Source organism: Manduca sexta, chromosome 17 (assembly GCF_014839805.1).
Source record: "Manduca sexta isolate Smith_Timp_Sample1 chromosome 17, JHU_Msex_v1.0, whole genome shotgun sequence".
Classification (NCBI taxonomy): domain Eukaryota; kingdom Metazoa; phylum Arthropoda; class Insecta; order Lepidoptera; family Sphingidae; genus Manduca; species Manduca sexta.
This window is the reverse complement of record NC_051131.1, coordinates 12350075-12374235: the sequence shown is the minus strand read 5'-3', so window position 1 is coordinate 12374235 and position 24161 is coordinate 12350075. Positions and strand designations below refer to the sequence as shown.

At 34.1% G+C, this 24161-nt stretch overlaps 1 protein-coding gene across 1 annotated transcript; it reads left to right on the top strand.

Annotated features, from left to right (window-relative positions):
- Positions 1–534: 534 nt before the first annotated feature.
- On the top strand, positions 535–24161 carry LOC115450615 (protein white). Its single transcript, XM_030178669.2, has 13 exons — positions 535–783; positions 8469–8700; positions 10048–10286; positions 12273–12344; positions 12737–12916; positions 14360–14517; positions 14766–14946; positions 15218–15391; positions 15786–15917; positions 16991–17219; positions 21868–21973; positions 22551–22722; positions 22981–24161. The coding sequence occupies exons 1-13, from the start codon at positions 700–702 to the stop codon at positions 23080–23082; spliced, it is 2061 nt and encodes a 686-aa protein (XP_030034529.1). The 5' UTR covers positions 535–699; the 3' UTR covers positions 23083–24161.

The window sequence follows — 24161 nt, the reverse complement described above, 5'->3', positions numbered from 1 at the left end:
GTTATGTACTTCTTGTTACCCTGGTATGAGTGTTCAGCATTCTTACCCGCAAATTAATTATTAACCATGGAATGATTCAAAGTATTCCCTAATTAAATTTTCAAATTCGATCTCTAATTTATAACTGCGTAATTTTCAGCGAATTACATTATGAATTTTGAATGCCGCGTGAATGATTTTTTATTATGAATGCATATGGCTGTGGTTATATTTCAAAACATGATTGTGCGGGCATACGATTGTATACAATTAATGTGCTATTAAATTAATGAGATCGTGATTCATTGTCAAAAATGTCATGAGCATATTATAGCGTTACAAAAAAAAATGCGTCAATATTCAGATTATTGAAAAAACAGCACATTTTTATGATACACACGAATCATCAAAAAATAGAGCATATTATTAATTTCATTACTTGTTGCAATACACAACAAATATTAATTATTCTCTGATCAAATCTATATCTATATTCTATGAAATAATAAAAATATAATTGAAATATCATTAGTAAACGCAGCCATTACCGCGAGAGCTGTTGCCCAAGCGGCCATGTGACTCCGCCCACTAGTTCTAGCCACTGTTGTGTGTGCCATCGTGGATCGCGCGCGCTCTAGCTACCGCTAGAAGACTGGATACCAAATACTAGTGTGACAATGATAGTGGGTTTGTAATAAAAAAGTGTAATAAAAAATCAAAATGACTGCGGGAAATGAAGAGCACGAGCCACTGATATCGTCATCGGTTGATAACCAACGCGTTGCGTACAATAATTCGCCGCAGGTGAGTTTACAGTTATTTATTGTTTTAAAAAAAATTAAATGGTTAAGTAAATTATAGACTTGGATATGTTTTAAGGTGAAAGACACGACAAATTTTTTTTGCGAAATTTAGATTAATTTTAGATCGTTACTTAACTAAGTAGAATATTTATATACCAAGTAGAATATTTATATAATTGTAAATATAAAAATTGAATATTTTGTCAAACGATGTTTTCAATTTTAATTTTTTAAATTTTATTTGATATTGACTCTATGTTGCAACGCAGTTTAAAAAAATAGCCTCTGAGACGTAACAAGTCAATACTACGTCATCTTGCTTAATATTTTAAATTTATCAACTGATTGGTATATCATCAGTACATTTGTCTAGAACTTTCAAGAAAAACGATAGGAAAGCAAATCAGTCCCACAACACAATTTACCTATTTGTAGGCAAAGTTCTTACGGTTCAATGTGGATTGCATAGTCCTAATAACACCGTGATGATCTAGGGAACAGCCCTGTAAGGTTTTCGGTTATCGTATACGTATTACATACGTATACGATAGATATATCGTATACGATAGATATAAATTCCGAAGAGTTATACAGGGTGATTTTGGGTATTGTGTAATTGAAAACACATACTCATCTTGATTTGTGCTAAAATTGTACCAAAATTTATACTTGAATAAATAATATATTCACTAAAAATCCCTTTCCTGATACGATCATTTTGTAGTTTAGTGCGAATATGGCGTGTGCATGAGTGTATTTCTGACTGAAAGTGTGATATCTATGTGTGACCTATGGGCATCTGAAATCTGAATACATGTAAGGGTATCTGAATTGAACTGAACCTGTTTTATCCATCCTAAATCCCATAATGTAACAACTGACCCTATAACACCGGCTTTAAAAAGATGATAAAACATGAGTGGAATATACTCTACTATCTTAAGAATTATCCTAGGATACATTAATTAATAAAAACATGCAATATCGCATGCATGTGCCACAAAATATTGTGTGGTTACATAAGATAAACCAATATAGGAATAAGTTGATATAATAATAGTAACTCTGGGAGTTAGGGGCGGGGTTAGCTGACAAGCACACCACCCTTTCCTCACATTTACCCTACCTACTGAAAATTACATGGTTATATTATAAGACAATGTTTAAAGGGCCGCTAGCCATCAGGTAATCAGACAAGCAATGCAATCGATACTTTCTATTTAATTAGGTCGTAATGAACGTAATATCGAATTTCATTCAACATTCCCACAAAACCAACACTACTGAACCAAGTACAAGCCAAGGCTGAACTTAATTCGATTGGTGTACCTCTGGTCGCGGTAAAAAACTGCGAAACAGGTTTTTTGATGGACCGGATTCGACCACGATTCTAAGTGTTTCTAATGTTTCAAATTCTTAACGTAGTTTTACCGCCTTGACCCGTAGTTTGTTACTGAAGACTATGGGATATTAAGTTCTTTATTCAAACAAGATTATGAGGTGAAATAATTGAATTAGCGGGGATTCCTTGTGTAAATAAAATGCTGAGCTTTACACGCGGTTGTACCTGCGTGGAAGTTCTTAATTCTCCTATCGATCATTATATTTTCTTCAAAAATTAATAATGTTTCGTAAAATCAAGAATAAAAGCCAGTCCCTGAAACTAAAAATAAATATATATTATGTACCTAATATAGAGATATTAAGCAATATGCAAAACGTAGCAAAGTCTAGAATTGGTCAGAACAAGAAGTCTACAAACTGTGCTAGCGCGGGCCGTGACACTAAAATTATTCAGAATCATTTTTATCCATCTAGCCATTATAATAAATCAAAGCGTCATTATACCGCTTCCATAATAAGCATAACTTGAAAAAGTTACGCTATTCCGCCGTCAATTTATACGGTTAGCTCTTATTATAAGATAATTGTGCAATCGTGTAGTCGTTGGGAAACATCATACTAGTTGCGTTAGTGACTGTGCCCGTATGGGATTTTATTAGCTTTATTTTCCTCTCCCAACGTTTTCCTTTGACTCTTATTACCAAAGAGTTAAGGCCTCGTAATATTTATCTCTGAAATAAAACTATTTTGCAGTGTTTATCGCGGTTTTTATATTATTATTTTCCCGACGTTTCGAAGACTTTGCAGCCTTCGTGGTTACGGGGCGGACTGAGATGTTGATCATCCGAAAAATCAAAGGTAAAAAATATTTACCTACATATCATACCTGCCATATCTACCTACCGCGATAAAATCCGCAAAATAGTTTTAAAAAAGCGTCACGATCCCTAAGGGAGCATCACAAACCCGAGCTTAATGCAACTCATTTATTCTGATTGACTTCAATCAGTCATCAACATACGTTTTTGCTGTACTGTACCTAAGTGTTATTCCTTACATTCAATAGTATATTTAGGTTAGTTACCTAAAAAAATACCAGATAAAAGGCTGCAGAAAATTGCCTGGGGCACCCAGGTGGCCCAAAACCGTGCGTAAAGTTACTGCTTGCCGTTGCTGATGCATTTATTGCAAATTCAACAAACCATCTTGGCAAATAGGTCCCAAAAATGGAACGGTCATCGCTATTAGACTCGATCAATAGTTAGCTCCGCCGATCCATCTGTCCACGGCCTATTCAAATAATTGGGTTTAATTTAAGGAGATCGGTTACTTCCTTATATATTTTAAATTATATGCCGTACAATAAAAATCAAAGGATTATTTTTGGCGGTGGGACTGTTGAGATTTAATGGTTAGTGCGAAGGCGAAAACGATAAAAGAATCTAGACTCCTATTCAAATAACGCTGTTTTTAAAATTATATATTCAACTCCCGCTCTGAGACGAGTGAATAGTATTGTTATCCAAAAATTTGCTCGCGCGTTTTCTGAAATTAATTCATTTTGTCTCAACTAGGCCCGTTCAAGTGGCATACAAAACAAGTTGTAAGAAAACATATTTTTAAATATTTATGATGTAGATAGGATGTATTAATTAATTTGTCTATTTTCCCAGAACTGGGCCATTTGTAGACCAACAACACACGCATTTATCCTCGAAGGGGTATACAGAGGTGCAATCACCCATTTTTTGGCCAAGTGTGTTCCGTCCCATGATGTGTTAGGGGGCGAGCCAATCGACCAACAATAACAATAAAACTGATACTGTTTTATGCCAGAGATATAAAATCAGGCAATTTTTATATTAAAACCTTATCAACGTTTATATATAAAGGTGTCTATAAAGTTCATATTAGCATAATAGGTACGGATTAGCATACAGGACATGATTTCCCACGTTTAATCACTTTGCCTGACACGTTTTGTAGAAATAACACATTTTTAAAACCTGATTATAGTTTCTCGTGTGAAAAAAATAATACAAAATGTTTCTTGATGATCCATTTATCATTATTTTAGTAAATTTTCATTTTTATATCATTGAATAAAGATATTTCAGGCATGAACACTATAGCAGACTATAAACAACTCTACTTACTCAAAACTAAAATTATATGTGCTAGCGAACTATGCTCGTCGTACAGAAACTTCTCGGGATATCCAGTACCTAATTAATTACATTGAAAACTAATTGTTATAAAGCTCTATTAGCTTGCAAACAGCTGAATAGCGTTAAAAACCATTTAACAGTACACATACTCGAAACAGCAAGATAAAACCTTCAAGATGAGTTGCAAAATAAAGTAGATGCAGACAAAACTCGTAAAAGTTTTTCTGTCACGAATGACGTTCCTTTCTTATTTGTCTGTATGATGCCTGCCTTACGAAACACCCACGTGCGCTATTTTCACTATACAATAAATCTAAAGCCTATTTTTATTTACACGATGATAGTCTATCTCGTTTATTTGAACAAAACTGGTATATACAATCTCATGGCTGTTGTTTTGTATAATGCGGTTATTAATTTTACTGCGTTCTTTATAGGTGGCCTTAGATTGACTAAATGTGTTGTAAATAATATTTTTATTGATACATCTTTATTGAAAAACATATATGATTATAGTGTTTCCGTGTGTATTCAAAAATAATATCCGAGTGTTAGAATCGGTCTCAACATAGGTTTGCTAAATTTATAAATGAACTACAAGTTAAGTCCCAAGTTGATTTCATTGTAAAAAGAATATGAGCTCAAAGCATATTCATTAAATTTAAGGTCTTGATTTAAATATTATTAGGGCATTCAGATTGTTCATTGATCGCCTTATTTTATCTTTGGAAATTAAAATGTGTTGAATCAATTTCTGTCACATAAAAAATATTTTTATTAATTTATATTATGAGAAAAAACGAACGCTATGAATGACAACTTTGTAACCGGTTTCCTCATATCTGTTTCATATCCAGTTATTAGATTTTTTGGTAATAATGTTTGGTAGTAATGTCTACGTACTTTTCCATTTTATTTGGATTAAGGCCCATTTAGTAAAATATTTGAGCTAGGTTCATTAACACGGTATGAAGTTTGATGTTAAGAATAATATTGATATTTTGTTTTATACCTATTATAAGCTGGTTTTACGACTACACTACTAGTTAGAACTGGTATTGTGAATGTTATGTGACGTCTCAGTATTTGTTGAGGATATCTCTATTTAGATAAACAAAAAGTTTATATAATCATTTGTTGTTATATGACGCGTCTAAGTTCTCCAAGTTACAATGAATTTAAAACAGTCTATTGAATTAATACATTTAATTATATATTTCTCACGTTAAGTCACGACTTCAGATATTATGTATTAATAATATAGTTTTAGATAATCCTTAGTATACCTACACAACGTGTCAGATACATCATAATATTTCCTAATTAAATAAACTGCACATGAAATGATATTATATCATAAAATAATTATATGCCATGACACGTTAGTGTTTACAATCGTTCATTAATATCTTCCTATTGCCAAAACTAATATAATGTATACACAGTAAATAAACTAAAGTATATAAAACCATTGAAATACATTAATCATACTCGTCTTAAGACTCACATTTAATTATAAGTCTAATTTAAAGGCTTGCGTCAGAATTATATATAAAAACATTAGGTGTTGCTCGCTGACCTGACCGTCTGAAAAGCCTTTTGAGGAACTTCTCTGAATTAAAAATTAGTTTTCTTGACATCTCGAAACATGGACTATCTGTGTGTCAAATTTAAACCAAATCTGTTCATCGGTTTCGGCGTTGACTTTAACAAACATTGCAACATCGAAAATTCCGAATATTTTCACAGTTCGCATTTATAATACTGGTAAAACATATTTTAGTTACTACTTATAATTCGTATCAGTATCAATGTAACTATGATTACTCGACCACAGTGCAATCGATAAATACTTAAGTAATATATTTTTTCCCTCCGAAGCCAATATAACTTGTTAATATTAAAATAAATTCGATATTATTAATTCGTTTACAGAGTCTATCTTTGAAAGTTCAAGAGTAATACAAAAGTCAAGGTCTGTAGACAAAATTCACTGGATATTTTGAGAAAATCTTGTGATTACGTTGTCTGAGGCTTAAACTGGGCACTTCATTGTAAATTATCGTACAAAATATAATTTTCTGTGTTAATAGCGATTTGCCCGGTCTTTGTTTGGGTGCGAAATAAATGATTACTTTACAATGTAAATTTACTATATATAAAATTATACATTTAAACCAATCTGAAAATATGTGATAGGTCGGCAAACAAGCAAATATAGGTCGCTTAATATTAGCTAGTCCTCTCTATGTTTTACGAACATAATACCCCCAATTCTACATGAATCATTTATGTGTTTATGGCCAACATAAAATATAATAACGAAAATTGACTCATCCTACCAAGAAGTTTCAGTCTCAAACAAATACCTAGAAAAAGCATATTTCTGTAATAATAATAATATATTATTAATATTATTATTATTACTTCCTATAACTATTGGCGTCGCAATGGTATTTTTCAATCAGGGGCAGAAGGTCGCCGAATTCAAAGAAAACCCTGCACAGTGAGAAGCCCGCAAGGCTTTTTCCAGAGTGGGCAGTCTCCTACGCCTATGTCCATAACCAACCACACTATCAGAATAATCGATGCCTTGCCAGTTTTCCATCGGTCTTCTAGCAGACATGTAATTAATAGTAAATAATAATTATACAAAAAGCAGTAAATCCGAAAGAAGTTAAACCTAACCTAACCTAATGTAATTCTAAGAGAATTCTCTTATGAAAATGTCAAGGCATTTTACTAAATTACTTAACGATACTGACGTCTGTATACAAAATAATACGCATTTTAATGTTTAAACTTTTAAACTTCATTGTTGAGTAACGTAACCTTGTTTAAGTTTGAAGTGAACGTAAATATGCTCATTAATAATGTCAGCAATGTATTTTATACTGTCCCACTGGTGGGCACGGGCCTCCTGTACTACTAGAAGAGTTTAGGCTTTAGTCCACCACGCTGGCCTAGTGTGGGTCAGTAGACTTCGTATTCCTTCGAAATTCTATACAGAACTTCTCCAGTATGCAGGTTTACTCAAGATTTTTTTTTCATTGTTGAAGAATCTAGAATTCGCACAAAATATCACATATTTTTTTTTAATTGTCAGAAGTACGTGCCATTATGTTTAAAACCGCAGATATTCATCTCGCCAGTCCGTTTCACTCAAAATATGAATAATTTGGACAACGTTTCCGTAACGATTTGGCTGAGTTATTTTGTTCGGCCGCTCGTTTGACAAGCCCCTTTGGATGATCCAATCTCTGGTAAATTTTATTATAAAAACCCCATAGTTTTGTCCAACCATCAAGTCGTTGACGTCACTGTCATAAAATAAAAAAAATACGATATTGAAACCAGGGGACCTTATTCTCTAGACGCGTTACATGGTCGTATTCCTTTATCTTCGTTAAATTAGCGTAGAATTTTATTCTGTGTGACAATTTCTATTATCTAAAAAGCGACGCGGTGCGTTAGGTGCTTCTTACGCACTATCAAAATAATGTGTGCCATAACGAATTAGACCCCTTTCCAATTTGTTCATATATTGTCAATAAACCAAGAAAGCAATTTTGGTAATAAGTAGATGTTCTTATAAAACTTATAAATAACGGTATCAGCTACGAATCTAAATGACCATAGCAATTTATAAATAGAACATACTGTGGTTTCGAAATTAACTTTATTTTGTCTGTAATTAAATATTTTGGGAAAATGAAACCTTTTTATTCCTTCCTGTAATATAAGATACGTAATAGAGTACAATATCGTTATGGGAAACGGTTTTATAATGATTCCCTGTTTAGTGGAATGTGTAATATGTATAATAGCTCGTTACCTTATATTAGAAAGTATATCATCCGGAGGCCCAACGTTTCCGGTTTCTCAAAATTATGTCTACACTAAGTCATTCTCTCCACAGTTTAATCTACGTGAAAGTCATTTCCCGCAAAGTTCCACTGTACCACTTTTTGGGATAAAAAAATTACTTAAATAATGTCAATCCTTGTTGTGTGTGCCAAATTGCATTTAAGCCATTAATACGAATCGGTGGCGTAGCTTGCACTAGGGGGCCCTTTAGGCCTAATCCCTCTCAGTAGTAGAGGAGGCCCGTGCTCAGAAGTGGGCAAGTATATAATACATGGCTGATATTATTATATAATCTTATATCTCGCAGGATGGTCGCTCGCCACAAGACTCTCCGCGCACGAGTAGCGGTGACGTCACAGTCTCCATCGCCCCCACACGGAACTATGGAAGCGTGGGGGGCGTGGAGAAGGTCACCTACACATGGGCGGACGTCAACGCTTTCGCCACAGAGTCCAGATCCAGAAGCAGAAGGTTCTGGAACTTCTGGAGGACATCTTCAGAACGTATGTTCCAGCAAAGGAAACAGTTGCTCAGAAATGGTAAGTCTGTAACAATTTTAATGATTTGACAAGTGCGCGTTTTCAGGAAACAGACTAGCAGTAAACAAACCTTAGTTATCATTATAACGTATGAATAACTATAATGGTAAAGGAACTATGAGTGAATGCGCTGTCAATTTAGAAAAGAATTTAGTTATAGAGAAATTTTCTTTGGCTTCTATAAGTTGTGTTATTGGAAAGCAGTGGATGATAATTATAAGGGATTCATAATCCCTTATAATTATATATTCTGGAATATCGTTTGTACCGAAACAAAGTCGAGAGATACTGCTCAGCATTGTTACAACGTTGGTAGTACAAATAGAAAATGCGATGTTACCAACCCGAAAACACGAACCGAAGAATCATAAAATTTGCAATTCAGAAAACAAATAAGATCGATATTATGTTATCCCAAAAGACGTTGTTTTTAATTTAACACATGTCAAGGACAAAAAAAGAACACTACTTAATACGTTTACACGTGTTATAAGCATGCCAATATCCTTGAGAATAGTTCAATAGCCTCCGACTTTAAAAAATATCAGTGCAGGTCTCTCAACATATTTTTATTTGAATAGTCTATAATTGCTATGCTATAAGTCGTTAGATACAAAATATTAAACTGAGGAGAATCGAAAGAGAATGTTTCAATTTATGTTACATACATTGATGGCTCTAAAAGAATCGTGGAATGATGGTAATTGTAAATAGGAATGGCTTCCGATCTAGCAATTCATTGAAATATTCAAAATCTTTAAAGAATAAAATATCACGTGTAATTTATACTTACTAGCATTGGTGATTTTCAAGAAATTAACATAAAAGTCTGATCTTTCGAATATATTATTAATATTATATATATTAATAATTTAAAATACGGTGATTTCGAGTCTTTTTTTTATCTTAATTACCATATTATGTATAATATCATAGCTGTACGGTTTTCAAAAGAAATGTTGCCCACGCGTTTAATGGTTTCTAGTGGTACGAATTTGATTTCATACATTTTAAAATTCTATTTTTTTATAGGTACAGTCAGCCACAAAAACTAAAATTTTAAAAAACTTTACGACTATTTTAACTATACGTACGTGTTTAATGAATGTTAATTTAGAAGACAGATTTTTTTTTGATAAAAGAAATAATATGTGTACATATCACTGAACTGAACCGTTGAACTAATTTTCAATGAAATTTGACAACGTATGTCGAGGCTAATAGTTTATTAAAAACAATTTTATTTTTGTCCTAATATTATTCCGCAATGTTCTTTTTGGTTTCATTGTACCTTCATTTTCCTTCGTAATTATAGTCATCAATACTTAATATACCGTTTGTTCACAGTAAACGGCGCGGCGTACCCTGGTGAATTACTCGCCATCATGGGTTCATCAGGCGCTGGAAAGACCACATTACTCAATACTCTCACATTCCGCACGCCCAGCGGCGTGGTCTCCAGTGGTACGAGAGCTCTCAACGGTCAGCCTGCCACCCCAGAGGCTCTGACTGCTCTCTCAGCGTATGTACAGCAGCAAGACCTGTTCATAGGAACTCTGACTGTACGGGAGCATTTAGTGTTTCAGGTAAGATTTTGTAAGAGAAGAAGAATTCTGTTCTATGAATTTATACTCATTCGTGTTGGTGTCCAACGCGACGCCAACATTGGACTTTAGTTGAAACATGAAAACGTTAATGATATCATCATAACGGAAATTTAATGTAAATTATAATTTCATTAGAGAAGTACTTTGAATTAAAAAATAGGGTGTCTATTAAACTGCCACAGTAATATTAGTGTTCGTGTTTCCAGAAATGTATGAATACAAAAAACAGGATGGTAAAACTTTTAATTAAACAGTTTTATAATTTGATCCTTGCATGGTGCATGCCCAAAACCACAAACACATAAACATAAAAAGTCTGGAATCAGTCAGATGCATTTAACATGGTTAAACGGCGCCAGATTGTGTTGTAGATACGTGGTTTGTGATATCTGTGGAGGTGCTGCATTCAAAGATAAGACGAACGTGTTTTATAAATATTTAATTAAGTTGCACACGCGTGGGATGGCTGAACAAATAAGAACTATGCTGTTTAATAATACAGCGACGTAAATCTCTTAGACAAGTAACATTTTATATCTTGTTATTAGGGGAATTAAGTTTTTACAACTCCTGTTATAAAAAGCTTCAATAGGATTATATTAATATAAATAACCCAATAGAATAGTAACCTATGTTTAATTTTTAACAGAAAATAATGTAAAAGAAAATTTATTGTGAAAACAGCATCAAAATGTATTAAAAATTAAAGCAGTTATTCGTATTTGAAATATTGTTCTGTGTAAAATTGGGCCGTGGTAGGGTTATCGCGCTATCTCTTTCTCACGCACACAGCGTGGTGGTCGTTGACGTCACTGTTTTCTATTACTAATATATTTGTCAGCTACCCCGTCTACCAAATTTAAAAGCTTCGTAATTGATTTATTATTGTGTGCATTTTGAGAATCCTATTGCCGTTGGATTTTAAATAACGTACATTTTTGATAAATGAAAATAAATATTCTACTACCCTATTCTTACTCCTTATTTGGTTTAACGTCGAAAGTTTGATTTTCAGTTTCTATGAGCACTTTACTATATATTTTTAAACATTTTATTCTAATGTTTAAAAGCTAGCTTACGCTATTTTCGTAACTGATGCATACACAATCACATCTTAATACAAATACGTCTATATATATATACATAATTTAATTCGTAAACCATTTCAACTGGCCCCTCCTACGAAACTTGGCAACCAAAATTAAATAGATTATTCAAAATAACTGTATAATAAAATAAGTATCAGAAGCTTTTAGATTTGTCCACATCGATAACGATCCGGTTTCAAAGACCTTGACTGGTGGAAAAAGTTAATTTATTTAAATATTTCAATCGTGCGATGTAACATATAGCAACGTTTAAAAGTCTAAATAAACTAGGCTCTTACAAAACCTAGGACCATTCATAAACTGACTATGATAGGTATCTTAACAACATATACATTATGCATCTTTGTTTGTTTGGTACGTTGCGCAAGAGTTGAGAATTTAAATTAATAAGTTTTAGTTTAGTTTAGAATGTTATATCAATGTTATTATAATAAATTTTCTTAATGATTTCTTATGTTTACGCGAATGTTAGGCATTGAACTTATTTTTTTCGGATTTTATAGCGGTTTTTAGTATAAGAATGTTTCCCGACATTTCGAAGACTTCATAGTCACTAGTGACATGGTGAACACAAAGTCACCCCCGTCTTCTCCGCGAGCCGTGCCGTGACAAGGCTACAAAGCCCCCATGGTGACATGTAGATCGTCCAAAAAATCAAAGTTACAATATTTGCCTACATTTTACAATTATACAAAATAAAAAAAAAACTAAAGTACTTATATTAAACTGATGTTTCTTCATCTAGTATAAGCTGAAGGTATCTGTTCTAGATTCTGACATACTTATTCAGGAATAGTGTTCTTTCTTTCGCATTAACAAATACTTAATCGCTTAAAATACATTTTTGTTTAAACAGGCTTTGGTTCGAATGGATCGTCACATTCCCTATGCACAACGCATGAGGAGGGTCCAAGAGGTCATTTCTGAGGTAAGCCAGAAGATTTTCATAAAGTATTCTAAGAGAAAAGATAAATTAGGAATGAGAAAAATCTTTTCTGAGATTGGAATAAATAAACAGCAAAAAATAATACATTAAACAGGTGTTTATATTTCAAATAAATAAGTTTCGAAAACATTTAATAAACGAGTATTTTTACATGATTAAATTTAAATATTTACTGGATTATTAGTTTGCAGGTTTTCAATTCAAACGATGGCTACTAATTTTTATTAATTTGTGGTAGAAATACATAAAACTGAATTTATTTGTTCTTATTGCGATATTTTATAAAATTTTGTGTTCACTAGCTAATTTACTTTTTTATAAAGTTCTCATATTTATATTTCATCTTTTCAAATTTTACAATTTATTATTTTTAGTTGGCATTATCAAAATGTCAAAATACAGTGATCGGGATCACGGGCCGGCTGAAGGGCATATCGGGCGGGGAGATGAAGAGGCTCTCGTTCGCCAGCGAAGTGTTGACAGACCCACCGCTCATGTTCTGCGATGAGCCCACATCGGGCTTGGACTCATTCATGGCTCAAAACGTTATACAGGTGGGTTGAATAAATCATTAATATCCAAGCAACTTTGTTTTGTAACCAAATTCCTAAAAGGGAAGGAGGTTCTCATTTCATTTATGTATCAATACCCATTACTCTGAGATTTATAGGCCGATTTGTGTGATTCCTTTTTTATTAGGGAAAGGAAGCTCGTGGTGTCGTCCCACTGGAATAAATATTTGTTTTGGGTTTACATATATGGACTTAAGTCGCCTCAATAATATGTGTGTTTATACAACTGAATAAAAGAAGAGCTAATCGCTCGCTTGGTATTAAGCGCAACAACCGCCTGCAATATTATCACCATCCAATCTCTTGGATATGCGGAATGGATTGCATACAAAAATAAGTACATATAAACGATACTGAAAAATATATCAATATGATAAGAACTATAAGTTCTTATGTCTTAAAATGTCCAGTATCCACAATGGCTCTAAAGACCATAAAATGAAAAGTCAAGAAACTTGCTAAGTATTGTTTAACAGTAGAAAAACACAAATGCTACCAAAAACAATTTATCAATCGTTATTTTTTCTTTTCAACTCTGTCATGACAATCAATTAGGTTGTATTGATATATGGTTTTTATGTACTAACTATTAGTATAGCTATTAATTCTTAGGGATTTATAGCACGTGGTTATAAATTTGCTTCTTCAATATGTTAATTTCCTTAAAACCTATAAATCAAGTATAGAAACCGAAACAATCGTCAATAGGTGCGTAAAGCAATAAATCGTATAAAATAAATTGTGTTTAATCATAATAAACATCACACGTAATTCCATTTAAAAATGTTGAAATATTTACCTTCTCAAATTAAAATATAAATTTATTTAAATTAACTTAATAAATAGTAAGATTCTTTAAATTGCAAATGAAGTGTTATTATTGTTGAGAGCGTTTTTAAAAAGTCAATTCTTATGCGACGAGTAAACTTGTTAATATTATGATGTTAGATAGAGATCTCTGCAAATTAATTGGGTTAAATCTTTGAACCCAATAGCTTTGAATAGCATTGAGAGAAATCTTTTCATCGCTATTTAAGTCTTAGAAATAACTCAGGCATGCAGACGTTTTGTCGACATAAAGCTCGGCAATAACACGAGGTGCTTAACAATAATAGAATGTAAGACAGGCGTACCCAGGTTTTATTACCTAGAATGACGTCCATATTTCAAAAAAAATACAGAGCGTTGTAAGTCTTTTAAAGTCTAAAACAAGTCAATTGTTAAATAATCAAACTTTTTGGGAAGGTGGGATAGGGGATTTGGAGCTCCTACACTCCCTTTCTCCTGCCTGGCACAAAACTGTGATCTGCCAAACCGAGTGAGCACTGGGCATCAGTCATTGATCGAACCAGTAACTGGTTCATCACCTCGTTTGTACTTATGGCTGTTTTAAACTCTATTTTTATCGAAGTTATTTTTGTTTAGGTACTAAAAGGCTTAGCACAAAAGGGAAAGACGGTGATATGCACCATTCACCAGCCTTCATCAGAACTGTACGCAATGTTTGACAAGCTGCTCATCATGGCGGATGGTAGAGTAGCATTCCTCGGATCACCTGATCAAGCCACTGATTTCTTTAAAGAGTAAGTTATTATATCTGTATTTTTCGTTGGATTTCTTGTTTTTCCTAAACATTATTATTATCATGTAAATTACTTTCGTTACATTTATTCCATTTATTGTACTTATTTTATTTCTGATTCTATCCTAAATCAAAATACTCATTTGAAAAGAAGTATTATGATAAATGATAACCTACTGGTTTTCAACATGCATTCATTATATCTTTAAGACTTATTTATAAAACCTCTCAATATGTTTACTACTCTAGGTTAGGCGCAGCATGTCCCGCCAACTACAACCCAGCGGACCATTTCATCCAACTCCTGGCCGGCGTGCCTGGCAGAGAGGAGGCGACGCGTCACACCATCGACACTGTATGCACCTCCTTCGCCAAGTCAGAGATCGGCTGCAAGATTGCCGCTGAAGCAGAAAACGCCTTGTATAACGAAGTATGTTTTTATGACTATGGTTTTATGAACAACATTAAATGTGTATATAGGTACTTAGAATATTGGAATATTTTTAAACCTAAATTTATCAAATCATGCCATTAGTCAAGTTTCGACTGTATCACATAAACTGACAAAACTGAATAAAAGCATCCAATTCTTTGGACATTTAGTTAGATACGAATTTACTTGAAATTTTTAAAATGTCTTATCTCATATCTCATCAGGTTTATCGTATCACAAACCTTACACTATTCTTCTTATTATCCAGCGTAAGATATCAGGCGGTTGGATCGACGCGCCATGGAACTCGTCGACGGTGCGGGCGCACCGCTCCCCGTACAAGGCGTCATGGTGCGCGCAGTTCCGCGCGGTCCTCTGGCGCTCCTGGCTCTCTGTCACCAAGGAGCCTATGCTCATCAAAGTGCGCTTCCTGCAGACTGTTGTAAGTAACTTTTATTGTAAAAGTGCCCTTATTGGTCTGATTGCTGCATGAAAGAGAGATAGATTAAAGTCCATATAAATACCTAAGCTAAGCTTCTACAGTCACATTTGTGGTTGGTGTTATCCTGCTTTTTTTTTACTTATAATGCAATTGATGACTTGCAAGATGCGCAACTACGATGTAGAGCTAAGATTTAGTAGAGCGTAGTATTGTAATGCTCTTTGTAGTAGAGTATGGTCAGGTTTATTATCAAGTCGTCCAAATACTCCCTATTAAAAAAATATTAGGTGAATTCGGTCGTAATCAATTTAATTGAAATCGAATCAGTGCGTTAATTATTTTTCTATTTTATGAATACTTCTATACCTGAAACATACTTTACTTTCGCTTCCAGATGGTCTCCATCCTCATCGGCGTGATCTATTTCGGGCAGCACCTCGACCAAGACGGCGTGATGAACATCAACGGCGCCATCTTCATGTTCCTCACCAACATGACCTTCCAGAACATCTTTGCCGTCATTAACGTAAGTAGTTATTTGAATTACTTCGGCATTTTGGATATAATATATTAGTTTTATTGAATTAAGCAAGGCTAATTTTATGCCGTTTAGTAATACTTCTGGTACCTCCCTAAGTAATAATGTTACTTTCATGTGAAATTAAATATGATTGTGACACGCATTTTATGATACTGAACATTGAATCTCAAATAAAGTTAAACCTACCTATCTTCCTGTCTTAAACCTACGACGAGATTAAATAAAGAGAAAAATGGGAGTTTCATACAATAATATAAATTGTTTAGTTCCCTTCGAAGCACAGATACACAACAAACTATTCGAAAATGTGCATACATCTTTACTCACTAGATTTTAAACCTACTTATATTGTATAACCAAACTGGGCCACCCTAAACACTCGAGACGATAATATAATTACTATCCGTTACAATCGGATCTGAAACCAAACACCGAGACGCCTTCTCAAGTAACTAAATATTAACTAGAACGGAAACAAATAGGGTGGAATGTGGAGCTGTATCGATGACAAATACGGTTTATTGAACTAATGAAATAGGGCACATAGTTACGTCTGCGGTTATCTGAATCAGATAGAGAATATAGATTGATGCTTAATAGATATATGAGGACTAGATATAGACGTCGACCCTTTCTTTCTCGATATTTGTAGTCTTTAGCACTCAAGGATATTTTTACATAGGCATGGTAATTTGATCTCACTGTATCTGAAAGTAAGTGGAGTAAACTCCAGATAAAGGCCGCGTCTTTTCGAAAATCATTCTCAATCTTTTTATCCCATCATGAGAATTAAGAATCTCGTAGATCGTCTAAAAGTTGATTTCAGTAACGATCCTAATAGATAATCTCGGATTTATCTCAACCCAAATAAGTTTGTAAGCTTGTAAAATTAACTTCGTTCTAATTGGTTAATTTTTTCAATCAATCCAAATTGCAACTATTTAAAGAGTTTATTGAAATCCAATCCACTTGACTGGATTAATAAACATATGTATTTTAATTTTAATAGAAATAAGTTTGTCACACATACTACTATTAAACGAACAATCTTCCTACAGGTCTTCTGTTCTGAGCTTCCGATATTCATCCGAGAGCATCATTCAGGAATGTATCGGGCAGACGTGTACTTCTTATCGAAGACCCTGGCAGAAGCTCCGGTGTTCGCCACCATACCACTCGTCTTTACCACCATAGCGTACTACATGATAGGGCTCAACCCTGATCCGAAGAGGTTCTTCATCGCTTCAGGGTTGGCAGCCCTGATCACTAACGTCGCTACTTCGTTTGGTGAGTGTTAGAGCTAATTTTAAAATAGTAATAGTTAAATGAACATCGCATAGTATATTAAGAGAGGCAGACATATTATTCCTAGAGATGATTGAGACTTCATTACATTTTAACTAAATTTTATCAGTCCAGTTTCCAATTGTCGTGTCAGGATAAAAAAAATGGCAAGAATGAGCTAGGCTAGTGCTGTTATAATAAAAAAAAAATGCTTTATATTGTTTGCTTTTACCACAACTTACCTTTGAATCCGATCCGTTAAGTACTGCCACAATACTAATAAGGTCTATGATAGTATTATTTCTAATCACCTTAAGGACAGAGACTAATTGAAAAGCTTTGGGAGAGGTTTCTCCATTTTTTCCCTTCTTTTATATGGGATTCGCGTGAAATTTCGTGGTACCTTGGTAAACTATGCGTTTTCTGTAAATCTGTATTAAATACTTTAATAAATAGAAGTGATGTGTAGGTATGTGTATATGTGTGCATATATACATATTACGCCGCTATCCTCGAAGGGGTAGGCAAATGTGCAACCACTTTTTGCCAATTGTTTTTGTCCCAAGATGTGATAGAGGCGAGTCTAACGCCATATCGGGCACAAATTTCAGACTCCGAACTGATAGCGATAATAACCCGAATATCACTTTATCTGCCCCGGGATTTCAACTTGGGCACTCAGAGCAGTGATTTTACCTCGCACACGATACAACTGCGCCACCGAGGCAGTTGCCGTGTAACTCTAAAAATTATCTTTTACTCCTATGCCCATTGATTTCTTAATGATTTCTTATATTTACGCGAATGTTATTGACATTGAAATTAAACTAATTTTCCGGATTCTATCGCGGTTTTTTGTTTTTTATTTTTCTCCCGACGTTTCGAAGACTTTGCAGCCTTCATGGTCACGGGGGGGACTGAGGTGTTGTTCATCCGTAAAGTCAAAGTTACAATATCTACCTACATTTTACAATTATACAACTTTTTTTAAAATTTTAGCTGTTGGTGGTCCGATCTACGCAGAATGAGCTCACAGTGTCTTGAAGTAGTCCTATGCCCATTACTGGGTAAGGTCTTATTTTACTTTAAAAAAGGATTACGTGTTATGTTGTTCACAGTAAATAACGTAGTACTATACTATATGCAGTATATTATATATATAATACATATTATTTACTAATTACGTCGCGGTTTTACCATAAACTTATAAATAATCTAACCTAGGTATATACTTTAGATGTTCCCATGTGTACACTGTTCTAGCTTATTAATTATAATGTAGCCATGTGTACACTACATATATTTTTTTAATTCGGTAGTAATCGTTTGTTGGGTTCCATATCATACGCTAGTAATATGGATTACCAAACCAGGTTATATAATATTTTCTACTAGGTGTTGCTCGCGACGCCCGCTTGAAAAGTATGTCTCATTAGAAAAGCCTTTAAATTACTGTAGCGATACATAACGCCGTATAGGCGACGCGACCGCCATATTTTTAAACACCAGATATTTAAAATAAATATTCTTATTAACGCAAATTACTGAAATAGTCTATAAGTTAATCTAGAAATGGTTTATGTGCGTGCCAAATTTCATCCAAATCCGTTTAGCAATGTATTTACTTCTTACTAATATACTAAAATTTTCAAAAAAAAAACGCAATTACAATAAATAAAATAACCCTCCTAGCAGAGTTTCGGACACGGCGGTCAATCTCAACGGCCATCAGCCAGGTACGCAAGAGACATTATAATGCACATGTGTTTGCGCAATACACAGGTGCACTCTCTGTTTCTTCACGCTCATAGCCCCTGAGACGGCAATCCGACATGACCGGAGAGAGATCAAGAAAATATTAGCAACAGTATGATAGTAGGAAATAAGATAAGAATAAAAAGCACAACTGGGTGGTTGGTTGTAGTTAGGTATCTCGTAGGTTGTCTTGCTGATGTACTCGTACACATTTCCCATGGTAAGCGAGTCATCCCTGGCACCAAGCCCCTCTTCCTGCCCAGTCCCGTATTCCTTTTCTTTAAAACCAAAAACGCCTTCATAACGATCCAGTGCAGAACGATTAAAATCAATTGCTCCACTAGTTTTCTGGCTGGCATTATTATTATGTACTATAAAAATAAAATTAATAGCAATTTAATTGAAAAATAACCACAGCATTCCAAAACGTACAGTAATCGTTCCAAGTCGTTTCGGCTTCTACAATGATAGTACATAATTTGGAATTCTTAAGACTTTAAAGACCGGTTAGTTTTGTGTTCTTGTTTTCACGGTCACGGGTCGTAAACTTTTTTGAATTGTTTTTCTTGCAGTGACTTAGATAAGTAATGGCATTACAATGGCAAATAGTCAATAGTGCTTATTATTGTGGTAATATCTTTATTACATGTTAACGATGGATGTACATTTATGGGGTTATAGACTTATCCTTAGTTAAGCGAGCCCTTTGTCTTGTTGAAGGACAAGCAAGAATGTTTGATATTGTCTACTCGTATATCTAATTCTTTGCTAATATCAGCTCTGTATGATGTACCGTCGCACAGCTGGGCACGAGCCTCCTCTACTACTAAAAGAGATAAGTCCTTAGTCCACCACACTACTTAGTGCGCATTGCCAGAGTTCTCATACCCTCAATATTCCTACTGAAAACTTCTCAAGTATGCAGATTTCCTCACGATGCTTCCCTTCTTACAAAAAATACGGGAACAAAAATACTGGTGTTGTTGAACCCACGTATAACATTGTTCTTACAAGTGACTTACTTGATGGTACGTTTTCACCGTAATGGACAGTGAACACTTACAATGGCTTTTTTTAGTTTCGAGGATAAAGTGATTTGCCCCTACCGGTCATCCTTCATGAGGGACAACTGTACAGTTTACCTGAGGAATTCCTGTTGCCTTAATGTACGTTATTGGATTAGAGATTCGAATTATAGCTTGCCATACAGTAGCGTAACTTGCCACAGAGGGACCCTATTTGTTGGAGCTCTTTGGGCAGTGCGAAGTATTGGGCGCCGGCTTAATTTAATGTAGGTATGGGCCATGAGGGGCCCCAAAGGTCGGGGGTCCCGCATCACTGATACGGCGGTAGCTACGCCCCTGTTGCCATAACTTTCTTGAGTAAAAAGTGTTAATAAAAAACTACTATGAAGGTGTTGAATTTTTTTTTTATGAAACAGACATCTTAATAATACACTTTAGAACGCGTTAATAAAACCGTCTGTTAAAAAAGATCAAAGACAAAATCAATAAATCATAATAATCTTTATTTAATAGTTCCATAAATCTCAATTGAGTATTGACATCTTAATATGACATAGGCTTTTTATATTTCGTCACCTGTAAAATAAAATATCGATAATAACGCATAATTCGGAATGTCAAATAAATTTTTGAAATAGGGTAATTTGTATGTAAATGACGGCTTCTAAAAATAAAGTATAATTTTGATTATGAAGCTGTTATTTACATAAGAATTCGGCCAACAGCAGGGCTTCATAGAACGATGAACACTGTCCAACGTTTTACGAAGCCCTATACATCTATTATACTTACAGGCTGGTGAAACGAATTTTTTTTAAATGAGTTAGCACTTAGTTGTATATTTTTATAAATAATTTTTGAAGAATAATTATTTCGAATAATGTTTTGACAATAGGGTTGTTGGAAGAGGGGCGAGTTTCCGCTATTAAATTCGTAGCTAGTATCCGCTCGGATAGCGACCTCCGTACACGAGGTATATATTCCGCTATAGGGGTCCTCGCAAGTGTGTCGCGTTACGGGATCAGCCTGTGTATATTTCGACCAGGCCGCCATGTGTTAAATGGCGTCTAATAATCATGTTTAGTTTGTTATAACATTTTCTGGACCCCACTCCGCCTACCAGCAGGTGCAGTGAGGTCAAAAATCGTCAAATTACATAGTATTGTGGGCGTTCGAGCGACCAAATAGCAACTATAAGATTTTTAAGTCACTTTCTACCATAAAAAGTCCGTCTATAATTTCAGAACGTATCCCATTTCCTTGCCAATAACACCAAAACCACAATAACTGCTAAAAGTAAGTAGTAAAGCTAACCGAGTTTACGTGGTTAAAACCTTTAACGCGATATCTAACGGAAAACAAAATTTCTCGGAACCACAAACTCTCGTGTGACATGAAACAAGACGCCGAGGCAGCCCTATTACGAAACTTATTTACATATACATAAAAAATAGGTTGAGGCCCTTCGCCTTAGGAACCGGAATTATGACATTCTGATGGACTGATAGAGCCGGTTTTAATGATACAAAAAAACAACGTGCGTCAGAATTTGATTAAGCTGATTTAGTTTGTAGAAAGCATGATTGTTGAGGTGCTATTTTAGTTATACATTTGTTTGAAAGTAATATAAATTTATGAAATTGATGTTACTTACAAAACAAACAAAAAACATGCTTAACACCCCTATCTAATAATTTTCGTAATTTATTTGTTATAATTTTTATTATTCTCAATATTCTACATTTGAAATACCGCTTTTTATGGATGTAGATAATGTTAGATTCCACAATAAATCTATTGATTCGAACAAAAATATTATAAATGGTGTTATTTAACAAAAATGCGTACTAAAATATTTTTTCATTGTTTAGGTTACCTAATATCTTGCGCGAGCAGCAGCGTCAGCATGGCGGCGTCAGTTGGACCGCCAATCATCATCCCCTTCATGCTGTTCGGTGGCTTCTTCCTCAACTCTGGGTAAGCATACTTATTTATACATAGGACTAGTTGACCCGACAGACGTTGTTCTGTCTTAACTATGTATGCACGCGCGCATTCTGTCGCTCGCTGACAGTTACTTCAAACCACTGACAGTTATGTAAAATTAATATTGTCGTCAACTTTTTCTCAAGTTTTCTAATTTCCGCGCATTTTTTTAAATTTTTCTTTCTCCTGTAAATACCAAACACAACAAAAAAACATGTGAAATCAGTCCAGCCGTTCATGCGTGATGGCGTGACCAAGGGAATTAGGCATCCATTTTTATATATATAGATATACAGGATTTTATTGTAGTCAAGACTTATGAAATAACGGAGAAAAAAAAACCACCAATTATGAGCAGTGTAGAGACGACTAACTTATTGTCGTTTTTCAGTGTACTTTTTAAACATTGACTATGCCGCATTTTATTAATAGTAAACACAAAAAGGGTTATATAGTTATTCATTTTAATAGACATAGCGATAGATAAAACATACGCTATAGTTTCGCTTTGATAATCCGATACAAACTACGTAGTACTTAACAAAATATTTTTTTTGTTTGTGCTTAGTTCCGTTCCCCCGTACCTGGGCTGGATATCGTACCTGTCATGGTTCCACTATGGCAACGAGGCGCTGCTCATCAACCAGTGGGCCGGCGTGGAGACCATCGCCTGCACCCGCGAGAACTTCACCTGCCCTGCATCAGGGCAAGTTGTTCTCGACACGCTCAGTTTCTCGCAAGTAAGATATTTTTTTCTTCAATTGTAACAACTATGAAAATTCATTTTTCCATAAAAAAACGGAAATTCAATAAATATTTTTGGTCCGGATTCCCATAACGCTACTAAGTTTACCGTGGGAGAGAGTTTCTAAACCAAAAAAAATATATATTGGGCATTTCAAAGTAATTAAAAGCATAAAATATTATTTGAATAATGCACGCTTTAGATATTGTTTTTTTAGTAATTTCATTTACGTTTTATTTTTTCCTCTCGTCAGGATGACTTCATCATGGACGTAGTGAACATGGTGTTGCTCTTCATTGGATTCAGACTACTCGCCTACTTCGCTCTACTGTGGCGCACGCGCAGGGCAAAATAAAACTACGAAAAAAACAAGAAGACGTAAAGCTATTAGGGATTAATGTTGCTCACGCCTTTGCCATCAACATCCTTCCTTGAAATAAATCGAATCAAATAAAGTATAGCTTACTTAACTAAAAGAAATATCACAGAAGATCCAGAGATTACCTCCTTAAAACATATTATAAAATAGACAAAATATATCTTAATAACAGTAATTTACATTTTTACTATAATGAATATTAGTTTTACCCACGATATAAATACCGACAACCGTCAATTAACTGCTTAAATCTTTAACACAGCACTCGAATATAAGGTTAGACTTTTCGATAATAATTGATTTTAAATTATTTACCATTAACGTTTTATATCTGTAGATTTAAATTAATCTGTACTACTAGAGAATGTAGCACCATGATTTATTAGCAAATTATAAATTATAGGCGCATTAATCGTGAGAGTAAGGTCCGCCACGATAATTTCAGTCGAAATATATCCAAAACTATAATTATAACCAGTTCTATGATTTTTTGCCGAAGTATCCATTTTTACGATGTAGCCACCAACATAATATAGCTACATTACTATTTAGAACATGATGTATATAACCTCATAGACAATTACCATTGTTTTATTAACGCTTTTATTGCATATTTTGTAATCATTTAGTTATGCAACATGTAATGTGAGAAACATTTATTATAGTTAATCACCTATTTATTTTTAAGATGCGTTTATTGCCTTGATTATGCGCATGCGTTTGTTTTTTTGTTATTTGAGAAATATAGTGCACGTTGCATGTTTTTTATTTTGCTTAGTTTGCTGAACCTGTTATGAATAATATTAAGGAAAAATATTTTGTATTGATAACTCTTAGTGCATTACAATTAAAAAGTTCGTAGTAAATTTGAAAATCGCTGAGTATACTGAATGGTATCTCTTAATTTTAGTTATCATGTGTTTGAAAGGTGAGCTTAACAATATAATATGATTTGAGTTAATCTATTTTTCTGTGTGTCTAGACCTAAATATCAGTTGAATTAAATATCTTATTACGTAAGTTTGTATGAAAATAATAATTTTTTAATGAAAATA